Source organism: Eulemur rufifrons, chromosome 7, assembly GCF_041146395.1.
Source record: "Eulemur rufifrons isolate Redbay chromosome 7, OSU_ERuf_1, whole genome shotgun sequence".
Classification (NCBI taxonomy): Eukaryota; Metazoa; Chordata; class Mammalia; order Primates; family Lemuridae; genus Eulemur; species Eulemur rufifrons.
Genome location: NC_090989.1, coordinates 10,599,663 through 10,612,686, shown reverse-complemented (window position 1 = coordinate 10,612,686; position 13,024 = coordinate 10,599,663). Strand labels below are relative to the sequence as shown.

At 42.8% G+C, this 13,024-nt stretch overlaps 1 protein-coding gene across 1 annotated transcript; it reads left to right on the top strand.

Moving 5' to 3' along the window:
• Positions 1 to 4,455: 4,455 nt before the first annotated feature.
• Positions 4,456 to 11,034, top strand: KCNE2 (potassium voltage-gated channel subfamily E regulatory subunit 2). Its single transcript, XM_069472323.1, has 2 exons — positions 4,456 to 4,600; positions 10,133 to 11,034. The coding sequence occupies exon 2, from the start codon at positions 10,145 to 10,147 to the stop codon at positions 10,514 to 10,516; it is 372 nt and encodes a 123-aa protein (XP_069328424.1). The 5' UTR covers positions 4,456 to 4,600; positions 10,133 to 10,144; the 3' UTR covers positions 10,517 to 11,034.
• Positions 11,035 to 13,024: the final 1,990 nt, after the last annotated feature.

Sequence of the window (13,024 nt, the reverse complement as noted above, 5' to 3'; positions counted from 1 at the left end):
CTAGTAGTTCCTCAGTCATATGGTGTTATTCACTCCAGAATCTTGTCATCTCTTCTAATATTCTGACCTGGATGTAGAGAAAGTAGAGGCTTGGTGTGTAGCTGAATGAAACTATAAGGGATTCTTAGAGCAGCCATTGCCAGCTCTTCACAAAACCATTGGCTCATGCTAACATCATCGAAGAAAGCTTCCTATTTCATGAGCTCCACTGGAAACTTCAAGTATTGTTCATGAAAAAGTGAAAAGTTTTTTTTTTCCAGCATCATTTTCATTGGAATAATCCTAATCTTTTAATATGTGCTTATTTTATTTAAGGATATTGTGATTATTAATATATTTGGATGTTATCTTGGTTGGGGATACTATAACAAAAATATCATAAACTGGGTGACTTACAAACAACAAAAATTTATTGCTCACAGTTTTGGAGGCTGGGAAGTCCAAGATCAAGGTGTTGGCAGATACAGTATCTGGTAAGGGCTCCCTCTCTGGTTCACAGATGGCACCATTTCCCTATGTGCTCACGTGGTGGAAGGGGCCAGGCTCTCTGGGACCTTTTACAAGGGCACTAATTGCATTCATGAGGGCTCTACTCTCTTGACTTAATCACCTCCCCAAAGCTCCACCTCTTAATAATATCACACTGGGAGTTAGGATTTCAATACATGAATTTTCGGGGGACACAAACATTAATGCCATAGCAGATATATTTCTACCACATTATTTGGTGATTTCTGTTTAAAACTTTTTTTTCTTTAAGTGCTTTCCACTGAATGGATAAAATATTCTACATTTGCTTTTATTTAAACAAGAAAATTAATTTTGCTGCATTCCAATTTATAGATTTTATTTCTGTTTCTCTCATAATTACCCATACATTTTTAACATGATAGTTTGTGCTATGTGAGGTCAAAAGACTATTCAATGTTGGAATAACTCATTCAAGCAAAATGGCAGAGACTTCTCTTAAAATTGGATTTTTTGACAAATAAATTTACCTTTTGTATTATTTGTACAATTTTATTTCATTTTAATTCATTTTCAAAAGAATATCACATTTTGCATGAAAAATTTATTTTTATATTCTGCTTGTATAAAATAAATATATTTATAATGCAATCAAGTAAAATTGAATGCAAAGTTTTTGGAGGTATGTTTATGTGCATTTTTTCTGAAGAGAACTTATTAATGTGTACCAGATTCTCAAAATTCACAACTTAAAATGGTTAAGAACCATGGGTTCAGATCTATTCTACGTAAGACAGGGGCTGTGTACCACTGGCCCTAAAAGATTGTGGGAAAAAAAGTTTCTACTATCAGATGTATTTGGGAAATGCTGCATAGAATAGCCTCCTCCTGGCATTTGCCATGCTTGGGTCATATTAAAGGCTCTAAGAACTCCTACCATAATGAAACCTCTTTGTTAAGCCAGAGTCACCCAAGTTAATTTGACCTCAGAACCCTTGTTTCTGATGTCATTTATTAGCGCCTCCCCCCTCCCCCCGCCAATGAACATGATGGGAAATGGAGCTCTAGAATATTCTCAATCTTTGGATTATGCCAGAGTTCAGGGAGCTGTTTTATAAAACTACTTCTACTGAACTCCGTCTTGACTTGGGACTTCCAGCCAATTTTGAGGAACTTCATAAAATACGGGCCAACAGTCAGAGATGTTTAGGTACCCTGTTCCTCAAGAAAGAGGGAGAGAGGGATCCCAGCCTAGGAGAGAGATGAAGAGAATTCTCAGGATGGTGGTGAAAGAAAATCCCAAAAGGACAGCTCTATGCAGGCTTAGGGAGCAACCAGTCCAGGTGGAGTACGAGGATGGAGCCCCTGGGGGTGGCTCTAGCGAAAAAATGAAACTGATGGATTATGTGATGAGGCAGGCCAAGTAGGAAATTGTATTAAGGACTTATTAGTTAGCCATTGAGGGCTACAGGAAGAGGTTCAAAGACAGCTAAGTAAAAATGACAATAAAATAAAATGAAATAAAAAGAGAAAGAGGGAAAGAATGATTAACTACTACAAGAAAAAAAAACTTGTATAGGACAGACATAATTACAGTTCACTACTAGGCTCATCCAGTAGCAATAGTTATATCACCATAGTAATGCAAACTCCAAAGTTGGATTTAACCCTAAATTGTGATGTAACTATTAATATATTGGGAGGATATGGCGGAGGGAAGCGGGTGTAGCCCTTGAGGCTAATATCCTCACCTACCATAACAGGAAGTCAATAGGTAGAGTAGCCAGTGTATCCATTGTGGGATAGCAGGATAGGTATGTAGGTAGCAGGACTGGAGTGAGGCAGAGAGGCAGTGATTTGAAGATCTCCAAAAAAATTATCCAACTCTCTACATCCCCCATTATTTGTCATTAGCAGTCATGTTCTATTTAAGGAATCTTGTTAGCCTACTGGTTTGTATCGCTAAGAACAGAACCTATAGCTTAAAGGTAGACTCAACAAGACACAAAATCTCCTGTAGCTCTTTTCTTTTGGAGAATTTTGGGTTTTGTTAGTGCTGGATGTCAGACCAGATAATATCTCATTTTAAATCCAAAAGCAGGCTCAATTCCTTGGGTTTCATAAACATATGCCGTATGTAGGCAGCAGAGCTCTGTAAAGGTGTGGGCTGCCATTTGATTTGCAAAGAGAACATTTGCTTTTACATACCTTGTTTTCTGGGCAGATACCATTTTACTCTCCTCTCAGGGATGATGATGTCAAGTGCATCTACTGAGAGCCTCTGCTGTGCAGATTGAGGAGGAAGAAGCCTGTTGGAGAGAAACGTTCAACAACTCTTTCCCCTTCCGTTTTCCTCTCCACTCCCTAACTGATGTTGGGTCATATTTACACTCTGTATCCATTTCTTAAGGTCCCCATCTCATTCCAGATTCTCAGTCACAGTTTCGTGAATTGTGTAGTGAGGTATGGGTAAGAGCTTTCTAAAAATAAACCATTAGGGAGCCACTCTTCACCTGTTGCTAGAATGTTCTTTTGCTTGGTGAGGTCAGGTCAAGCTCTACTTTTCACTGGCATGTCTTCTTGCTTATTTCTCTTAAAAATAATTGCAAAAGCTAATACGTATAGGGCACTTACTATCTTACCTGTGCTGGGTTCCGTACTGAGTGCTCTATGTCCATTATTTCGTTCAATTTTTATGACAACCCAAATGAGGTAGGAGCTCTTTATAGCTCCATCTTACAGATGAAGAATCCAAAGACCAGGGACGCTAACTAAGTAATTTGTTCACCTGGTTTGTCAGCCCCCGTGGCATACTGTCTTCTAGTTCTGCCTTTAAGGACCAGAGCCTAGACTTGCACACGGGCTTCTCCTCCTCTTGGAACTTGGAGAATTCAAGGGTGAAGTTAAGCAGAGAGAGCTGCTTTAGGAGTGAGGAAGATTGGCCGCTGTTCCCTGTTTCCACCAGCAGGTGGCACAATCAACTAGCGGAATTTTCATTCGACTAGCCCACTTCTATGGGGGCACTGACAGCTCTCAAACTTGTTTTCTGGCTCGGTTTGTCTGACCTTGGTCAGTGAAGGCAGTCATGAGGACAAATGGTGCAATGAGAAGCCAGCGTGGTGTTACAGGGATCCTTGTATTTCTTTGGAATGCACCTAGTATGCTCACTTTATAGATCATTTTAAATCTTAGCCATCTTCCTCTTGCTACCCCGTGTACTTCAAGCCACATTGTTCAAAGCTCCATTGAATGAGAAGACCCAATTTTAAAACAAAGGTAAACTTCCTTTTACACAACAACAACACAAGTTACAGAGTAGAGAGCAGCTGTATGACCTTGAAGTGATTTTGACAGCTGTCGTGAAGCCCCACTCCTTCCAGTTCCAAGGACTCCCACAAATTCTATTTACCGAAAGAATCTTTTGGCAAATAGAGCTTATTTAGCTCTTGCTAGGACTTTAAGTATTTTGTTCCCTCCCTACAGTACCTTTGCGACCAGTTTCTCTTTTACAAGACAACAATGTTACAAAGTCGTTTGCAGAGTGTCCCAGAGAGGGGTATTTAAACAAAATTTAGCTTACACGGAGGCTTTCAGAACACGGGCACCTGCCTGAACTTATACTGGCCTTCTCCTCAACCAACCACCCACCCAGAGATGGCCATGCTCCGCTCCTCTCCTGGGTCCCCTTGACGCTGTCCTTGAGCTTGTGTTCTGACGGGGAATGGTGCTGCCCGCCCAGGCTGCCCCGAGGGGAAGGCTTTTCCTGGGGAGAGATGCTCACACTGCCCAGGCCTGCCTTGGCTGGAGCTGGCATCTTGGGGCCCCAAGAGGGAACCTGTGCCACTCTGCTCAAAGCCACACTCCGCTCGGGCACACCCCATCAGGCACCAAGGTTAACTCCCAACTGCTAGTCAGTATTTAACTTTCCACGTAAGATTAGATTAAACATTTGGGTTCACAAAAGCCTGGGATTGCAGACTGCAGTTAGCGAGGGCTTAGCTGGTCACAAGCTGAAGGTCCCCGGGAGGCTGAGGTTTATGTCTGACCCTGAAGAGAGCTCGCTAGCTCCAGCCAGAAGGTTCAGAACAGCCTGGCTTTGTAAAGGAATTTCATACGCTCACACACCGCTTAGGTACGTTTTATTACAAATTCTTCTTTTTTTGAGTAGTTACGTAACAAAGTTACCTATTTTCCTTTTCCAGAAAACTATAAAAGGAATGATTTTCCTGGTATATGACCTAGCTTTCTCGCCCGCCCGCCCTTCCTTCCTTCCTTCCCTGTGTTTACCTTACTTATTCCTTCAATGACTGCTTTTGGGTAAAAATTTTGAAAGTTTTTTTTTTTTTTTTTTTTTTTTAATGGGGGATTCATGGGGATAAATGAAATAAATATCTTTTTCTATTCTTGATATGAAAATGAAAGACATTGATGCCTATTTTAGGCCCAGGTGACACTAATAACCCACCGTCTTTCAAGAAATGAGAACTTTGGACTTTGGGGTCAAATGAACGTTACTTTCTTTATAGTGTCCAGATTGCCCTTGTCATGAATCATGCACATTCGTGACAGGGACAGCTGGAATTAGGATATCATTCTGTAACTGGGAGACAGGTCACAATTAATGAGGTGGGTAAGCTAAGACTGTGGTCTTGGTCTTGTATCTTTTACCCAGTTGAGCCAACCAGCCACAGGCAATGGAAACAGAATTACTGGAATGTGTGACCTCTACTAGGACAATGAGTGCTGGGCACTGGCCTGGGTGACTTGGGTTCTAGTCCAGGCACTGTGGCCAACTTGAGAGCCCTGTGATCTTGGACAGGTGATTTAAGCTCTCTGGGCTATGTTATTCCACCTACCAAAGACCAAGCCAGCCCAAATGATCTCTGGGGGCCCACCCTTAGTGACTCAGCAAGAACCATTTATTGGAAATTTAGATCCTGTTAGGCTGAAACACATAAAATTGCCAATACTTGACCATTTCTAACCTATATAAATAGCACTTTCATGATGGTTCAAAAGAACACAAATAATAGTTGTCTTAGCATTTCTAAAGTAAATGCCTATCATGGTATTCTATTTAGGGGTAGGATAAGTATGTATACCAAATATGGGCGATGTCTACTGGTTAAATAGTTATTCCGGGAATCAAAATTTAAATTAGCCCACTTATAATTTGAATATATTTTGGCATAATGTCCTTCAATGAAATTGCTTTCATATTCTGTGATTTGGTTCTTTCCTGTGGTCATGGAACAGACACGGGCTACTCAGCCACGTCTCATGCGTCCGTATTCAAAAAGGGGATCCCCTTGGACCTTACTTTTTCAGCCTGGCCAGGGGTCAGCACTTAGCTGTTTAATCCCCACAAGCCCTCCTCATCTCCATGATTAAGTCTTACCATAAAGCACCTCCTGATCTGCCCAGCAGTGGGCCTTTGTCCAGGTTAGAATTGCTGAACAAATAATGGACAGTACTGGCCACTTGGCCCTAAAGGGCTGGCGAGTGCTGCCATGCCCACACCTGGAAACAAACCCAAGTGACTCCAGTGGCATTCAGCACTGAAGTCCCTTATCTCAAAGGCATTTCGTCGGAGAAATTCTTGGACGGGCTTTCGGGGGGCCCAGGAGTCCCATAAAATTGGATGTAGAGCTCCATATGTGCACATGTATGCTTTTCTGGGGAAAAATAAAATAACATAGTATTATTTTATTTTTCAAAGGATCTATCACAACCTCCTCCCACCCAATTAAGAATCATTGTTCTGGTGGTTTCGAATTGAATTCCGCAGAGAGAGGAACTGTCGTTCATTCACCAAACATTCAGTAACGATCTGCTCTGTACCCACCACTGTGAAGGGCCTGGGACCCAAAGATGAACACAACCATCCCTGCCTCCAGCAGCTCCAGCTCCCATGTCATCATGATTCATATTACTTAATTTCTCTAAACATCATGGAAGTAAAAAATTCGAAGAATAAACGGGTAATGGGAAAAAAAAGGAAACAAAACCAACATGGTAGTTTGCAGAGGAGCGCAGAAAAGGGGTGTCTGCCTAGACTTAGGGAGATCAGGTAGAGTATTGTGGAGGCAGTGACAACCCACCTGGGTTCCTAAAACTACAAAAGAAAAAGAACTATCTCACCTAGAGTCTGCAAACACAAAGTGTATTTCTTTCTCCTCATGCATGGTGACACCAGAAGCAGAAGGTTATGTCACTGTTCTCTCCTCTTTCCTTCCAGCTCTGTCTCCTCCCCAATACTTACTTCAAGTGACCCATCCCTTCCCAGCCCTTGAATCTTAAGGCTTCTCTGGGGCATCCGGTCTCGGTGGCCTTGCTAAATGTCAAGGCATCCCTCTCCCATGCCCGCTCCCTCGTATGCCAGACAGCTGGCCTGCATTTCTCACATATGGTGAGAAGCTCCTGAGTTACTTTGATGAAAATGTTCGCAGAAAGATGTGGGTAGTGAACGTGGCCTATCCTGTGGCCATTGCCGTAGAGTATTAGGATGTTTCCTTCTTTCACTTAAAGGAGTCACTGGGGGAGCTGCAAGCTCAGTGGCACAGTCCACGACAGAGCTACGTGGGCGGCCGGGTGGCAGAAGAGCGCAAATCACCCAGGAGCTTGTGATGCTGCTGCCTCTTCGGGGAACCCAGGACAAGGCAGGGCCCTCTGCGACCCAGCGCGTACACAGAACTCCTTCAGAGAAGGACTGTCCAGTAACCAGCAATACCTAGAATAATTCCAGTCTTGACTGCACCCCAGGGAGAACACGACCGGGCATCTGACTCCCTACCCAGAGGGTCCCCTTCTCTGGTTTTCTCCTCTGCCACGGTTACCCAGGACCATTTCACACACAGCTCCCCGAAACGCCCACCCCTAGGGGTGTTCTGCGCCCACCACCGGCCCTTTGTCAATTAGCTCTTCCGGTTCTGTTCTAGCCGTCCCTATGCGCTGCCCAGTTTTCCAATTTGGCTTCACAAAAGGAAACTGAGCTTTCTCTAGAGGGTGCCACTGCGGGGACGTATTAGCTGGCACCATCAGAATTTTCCTTGTTGGATGAAGCTGTGGAGATGGGTTGGAAGCCACAGGAGGTGAAAACACTCACAGGTGAAGTGATCCTGCCCCACGGACTTTTCCAGATTAACCCAACATTGCACAGAGGGAGAGGGTGAGGGTGGGCTCGTCTATTGACAGATGAAATGAGTGTGAACTCACCCATGATGGGTAGACTTTGTCTTTTCAAGGGTAAAGGATCCAGAGGCAAAGTCTAGTGTGGATTAAAGCCAGCTCAGCTCCACTCTTTCACAGTGAGCTGTATTATTTTAAAAGAAAAAAAACTTGTCTCTGTTACATTGCTTAGAAAGTGTGCTTTGTGTAGCTTGGGGCAATCTGATCTATTTATTACGTTTCCTTCCAACCCACTAGGCCTTGTCTGGTGAGGAAAGGGAAAGAACAATCTTAGAGTTCCTTGAATAATAGAACTTAAAATGTTAGATTGACAAAAACATACTGTCTTGGTTACAGTAACTCTCAAGGAGGTAAATGTTGGGAAGGCCTATTCTGTGGGACAAATGCCTGGAAGTTTATTTGTGTCTCTTTCCCAGAAGGGGAGAGCTAAACCTCTCTTTTAGTGAAGGAAAGCAAAGATGCATGTTAAAGAGAGGGGACACTGCTTTCAGAACAGTAGTAGGCAGACCCAGCATTGGGACCTTTGAGTTTTACTGGGTAGGTCGACCTGCAGGTTCTGCTAATCCCAGGTTTACTCACTGTGTTGCTTCCAGTTTTGATTACGCTGACTTGCCCCATCTATGAACCGTGTTCAGCCCCATTTTCTGAGCTCTCTTATCTCTTTTCTTCATATCTGTTGCGATTCTTTGCACATTGCATTGTCATTTATTTGTTCTCTCTCATGAAATTAAGCCTCTGAGAGACAGAGTTCCTATTATCTCTGCATTCTCAAAGCCTAGCACGGTGCCTGGCACTTTAATTCATTCCTCAAACATCCATTGAGTGCCCTCTGTGTGTCAGGCTCTGCGTCTGACATTTGCTATCCCAGGCTACACAAAGGTGGTGGACACAACAGTCGAGTGGTGAGATGAGACCCTAAGCCAATAATTCACACACACACACATACACACACAGACACATTGTGTAATTTAATTCCCACATTTGTAAAGAGTGCTTTTGAAGAAAAAGATTAAGATGCTATTGGAGAAAAGTGGTGGTGGGAACTGATTTAGAGTCAAATCACGGAAGTCTTCTCAGAAGAAGTGACAATTAGGCTGGGACCTAAAAAATGAAGAGGTAGCAGGTGTAAGAGGATGACAAAGGTATTCTAGGTTGAGGGAATAGAATGTGCAAATGTCCTGAGGCAAGAGAGCTTACTGACGGAGAGGAAAGAAGACAGGTGTGAGCAAATTGTGGTGAGCAAGAGGTAACTGGGGAGGTGGTCAGGAGCCTGCCAGACCAGACTGGGGAAACCCTGTTAAAGAATTAGGATTTTACTTTAAGAACAACAGGAAGCTATTGCGTCATTTTAAAAGCAAGCAAATGGCATGATCCCATTTCTGTCTTAAAAAGGGCACATTGGGCAGGGCACAGTGGCTCACGCCTATAATCTTAGCACTTTGGGAGGTTGAGGCAGGAGGATCGATTGAGGCCAGGAGTTTGAGGTTGCAGTGAGCCATGATCATGCCCCTGCACTCTAGCAAGCCTGGGTGACAGAGCAAGGCCCTGTCTCAAAAAAAAAAAAAAAAAAAAAAAAAAGGCAGGGGGGGCGGAGCACATTGACTGCTATGCAGAGCAGAGAAGGGCACATATAACCCCAGTGAGATGGGTTTGGGGGAGTTGTATTGTATTGCATTGCATCAACCAGGTGAGAGATGTTGGTGGCCGGGCAGTGCAGTGGTATGAAAATGAGAGATGGCTTTGGAAATATGAATGATCTCTCAGATTGTTTCTTTACATCACTTACATAGAGTACTTCTTTCAGATGTAAATATACGTACTCCTCCTTTGAGGATACTCGGGATAGGACACTGCCCAGACATAGAAGATGGAACAAATTGGAAAGTCTGTCAATGCCTCTTACAACCTTTTGCCTCAATCTTATATCTAAAGCCCCACAATTGTCTAAAACCAGAGACTACACATGAGTCATGGCTTCATTCAACTGATATTTGTTGAGCACTTATAATGACCATGGCATTATTCTAGCTGTTGTGTGGTTACTGACCTTTTTAAAAACAAAAGTAATGCAAGATTACTGATGAAAATTTGGAACATGGGAAAAGCATAAAGAAGAAAATCTATGTCTTTAAGTACACTACCCACTACTAACATTCTGATTTAGTTACTTCTAGTCTTCCCCATTTTCATATGCATGTATACATTTGTTTACATATATAATGATATCAAAATGTGTATGTATATATTTCCTCCATTAAAATTTTATTGTAAAATAATCATGCATGCAGAAAATGAATAAAATGTATATAATCAGCTTAAAGACTAAGAAAATATATACTCAACCAATGACCAGCCATGTTAAAAGGAAATAATATTACTTCTCCCCTTGTGTCTCCCTCCCTCCCCTGAGGTAGCCAGATGCTGAAAGGATCTGTTTCCTTAACCTTGTTCATCTATTTTATTATTTAAATTGCAGCAGGAGGGAAACATGTCTACTTTATCTAATTTGACACAGACCCTGGAGGATGCCTTCAAAAGGATTTTTATTACGTACATGGACAACTGGCGCAGGAACACGACAGCTGAGCAAGAGGCGCTCCAGGCCAAGGTGGATGCTGAGAACTTCTACTACGTCATCTTGTACCTCATGGTGATGATCGGAATGTTCTCTTTCATCATTGTAGCCATCCTGGTGAGCACGGTGAAATCCAAGAGGCAGGAACACTCCAACGACCCCTACCACCAGTACATTGTGGACGACTGGCAGGAAAAGTACAAAAGTCAAATTTTGAATCTAGAAGAATCAAAGGCCACCATCCATGAGAATACTGGTGCAGTAGGTTTCAAAATGTCCCCCTGACAAGGGAGAGAGGCACCAAACCGATATCTGATATCCGGATATGAAGAGATGCCAGGGCCTCGAAGCAAGGCCAGATTGTCATTGTTTGGAAGAAAGTGAGTTCCTTCCTCTCTGCTGAGAATTTTCATGGAGATTATGTGGTTGGCCAACTAAGACAGATGACTTTTCAATTTCAGTGATTTATGTTTGCTTATTGGAGTACTATTTTGTGCTGAAGTCCTCTTTTACTTTCTGGGCAATGTAAATGTCATTTTAATCAATGTCAATAGTGAAAATAAAGCCAAATTGAAGTAAAGTGCTTGGGCAGTGGCAGCGGGATAGAAAGCAGAGATTTACAAATCACTGAATCTTCTTCCTCATCATTTGTATGTGACAAATTCAATTTATAAATAACCCAGATGTACTTTCCAGAAGCTGAGTTTCAAAATCTATCACTTGCTCACCGGATTGACATAGGAGAACTTATTTATTATTTCATGAATGCTGAGTCTGAAGTAATGAATGAACAGAGCCATGAGGTGACTTTACGTTTATTATTTTCCTGGCATTTAACTTATTTGGAAGTCTGAAGACAGAACAAACATTTCAAAGGGCAAATGATCCAGACCAGAGAAGTCAAATATTTAAGAACTACCTGGTGCAAGAGAAACATATTTTTAAATGAGCATTTAAAGTTTTGCAGAAAACTAACCTTTAGAAACTCTTGGCATTTAAGAAAAAATAATAAAAAGTTATAATGTTACTTTATAAACAATTGCATTATGATTTTTCATTTATGTTTGAAAAAACTAAAAGTACAGAAAGTGTCTAATTTGCTGATGTCTGTTGAAAAGCTAGACAGTAACTGCTTAACATTTTGCACGGTGGGGTGCACGATATCATGGAATGTCAGGGCTGACCATTCTGCTGTTGGCAGACCACTTCATTTATTCAAGAGAAAACCACAGTCCACTGAGATTAGATGATTTCATTTGCTAATTCAATCAGGCAACATCGATCCACTTGGGTCACTGGCCTAGACCCCAGGAGTGCAGACATGCACAAGACTCCGTGAGCTGGAGGAACTCATACAGCAGAGAGGGAGTCAGAGAGTGAGCATTATGATGATAGAATGTGGCAAGGGGCTACCAGAGATCAACACAAAGTGGGCAGAGCCAGTGCAGGGAAAGGAAGGCAGGCCAAACACGGGGCAAGGTCTCCTCTCTCAGAGCAACTGAGAGTGGGAAGTCAATGGCAATAGATGTGCACGGCCCCAACATCTTTTAGCTTCATGCCTCCTAGTTGGCCATGTTCTCTCTCCCCTGCCCAGCCTGGCAAAGCAACTGTGTGCAGGGCTTCAAGCCTCGGGGAACTAAGATGAAATTCAGACAAGGAGCTCTTCTTCAAAGCATGCTTGCAGGACTCCCATTATCAACTACAAGCTTTGTCTCTCCAAAATGACAGAGTGAGATACATATGAGTTATCTGTTTCCTAATAACAGATTTGCCATTATGCTAACAGAAGCATTCCATACAGTGTTCGAGAAAGCCATTCACATTCCAAGAGCAGATGTGGCAAGAGCGGCCTCCTCCCTCAGATCAGAAACCCAGAAATGCTGTCCCACACAGAAACACGCATCCCAGAGAGCCCAGAGCAGCAGTGGGGCCATAAATCCCAGGCCTCTGCTCTATATTCAGACAGGGATGTGAGGTTTCCACCAGGTGACAAAGACTTTCTCCTTAAACCAACGAGTCAGGCTCCTCTGAGCCCTCTTCTTGACTAGACCCCAACCTTGGCCTATAAAAACTGCAGACTCTTGGCACAAATGATTTCATCCACCTCCGCACACTAAGAGACTTGAACAAACACTAGCATAGTTTCTGACAGCTGAAGGGTGTATCCTGGGGGTGACTCCAGGCCCCCTTAAAGTGCCTACCTGAGAAAAGTGAATGCTGCCTGGAGAATTTACTATTTGTTCCAGCCAAAACCTGATGACAGGCAGATAGGCCCCTGAACCCCCTCTTAGAGCAGTTACTTTAGAAAGCTTGCAATTATAAATCCTATCTCTCCCCCTTTGAGATGTAAATCTTCTACCACACCGAGCTGTTTTGTTTCTTTGAAATGCAAACATTCAAACTCTCCCTGCTGGGTGAGGGCTTTGCTCTAACTTACTGCCCCGGGTTTTGCTCTAACTTACTGGCCCCATCACGGATAGAAGTTAGTTTCTGCTCCAGGTATGCACCAATTAACAAACCCAGATCACATTGACCAAACCCTCCCACTGTTCATATATTGCCACTTCCCTGACCCTGCTCCAGCCCTGCCCCCACACTCAGTCACCTCTGCACAAATGGGAGTTGACCCTCTTCCCTATTGTCCTCGTTACTGAATTTCTATCCTTATTGCTTTAACTAGTGTCTGGCTTTGTTTACCTTTGACACAGGGAAACAATCCAAGGAAAAAAAATCTAGCTTTTCCTAATTAAATACATTTTATTTTTTATCACTGAAAGTATAAGTTATAACATA

Excerpts from the sequence above, each read along its gene's own strand:
- KCNE2 (XM_069472323.1), top strand. The coding sequence starts at position 10,145 with ATGTCTACTTTATCTAATTTGACACAGACCCTGGAGGATGCCTTCAAA.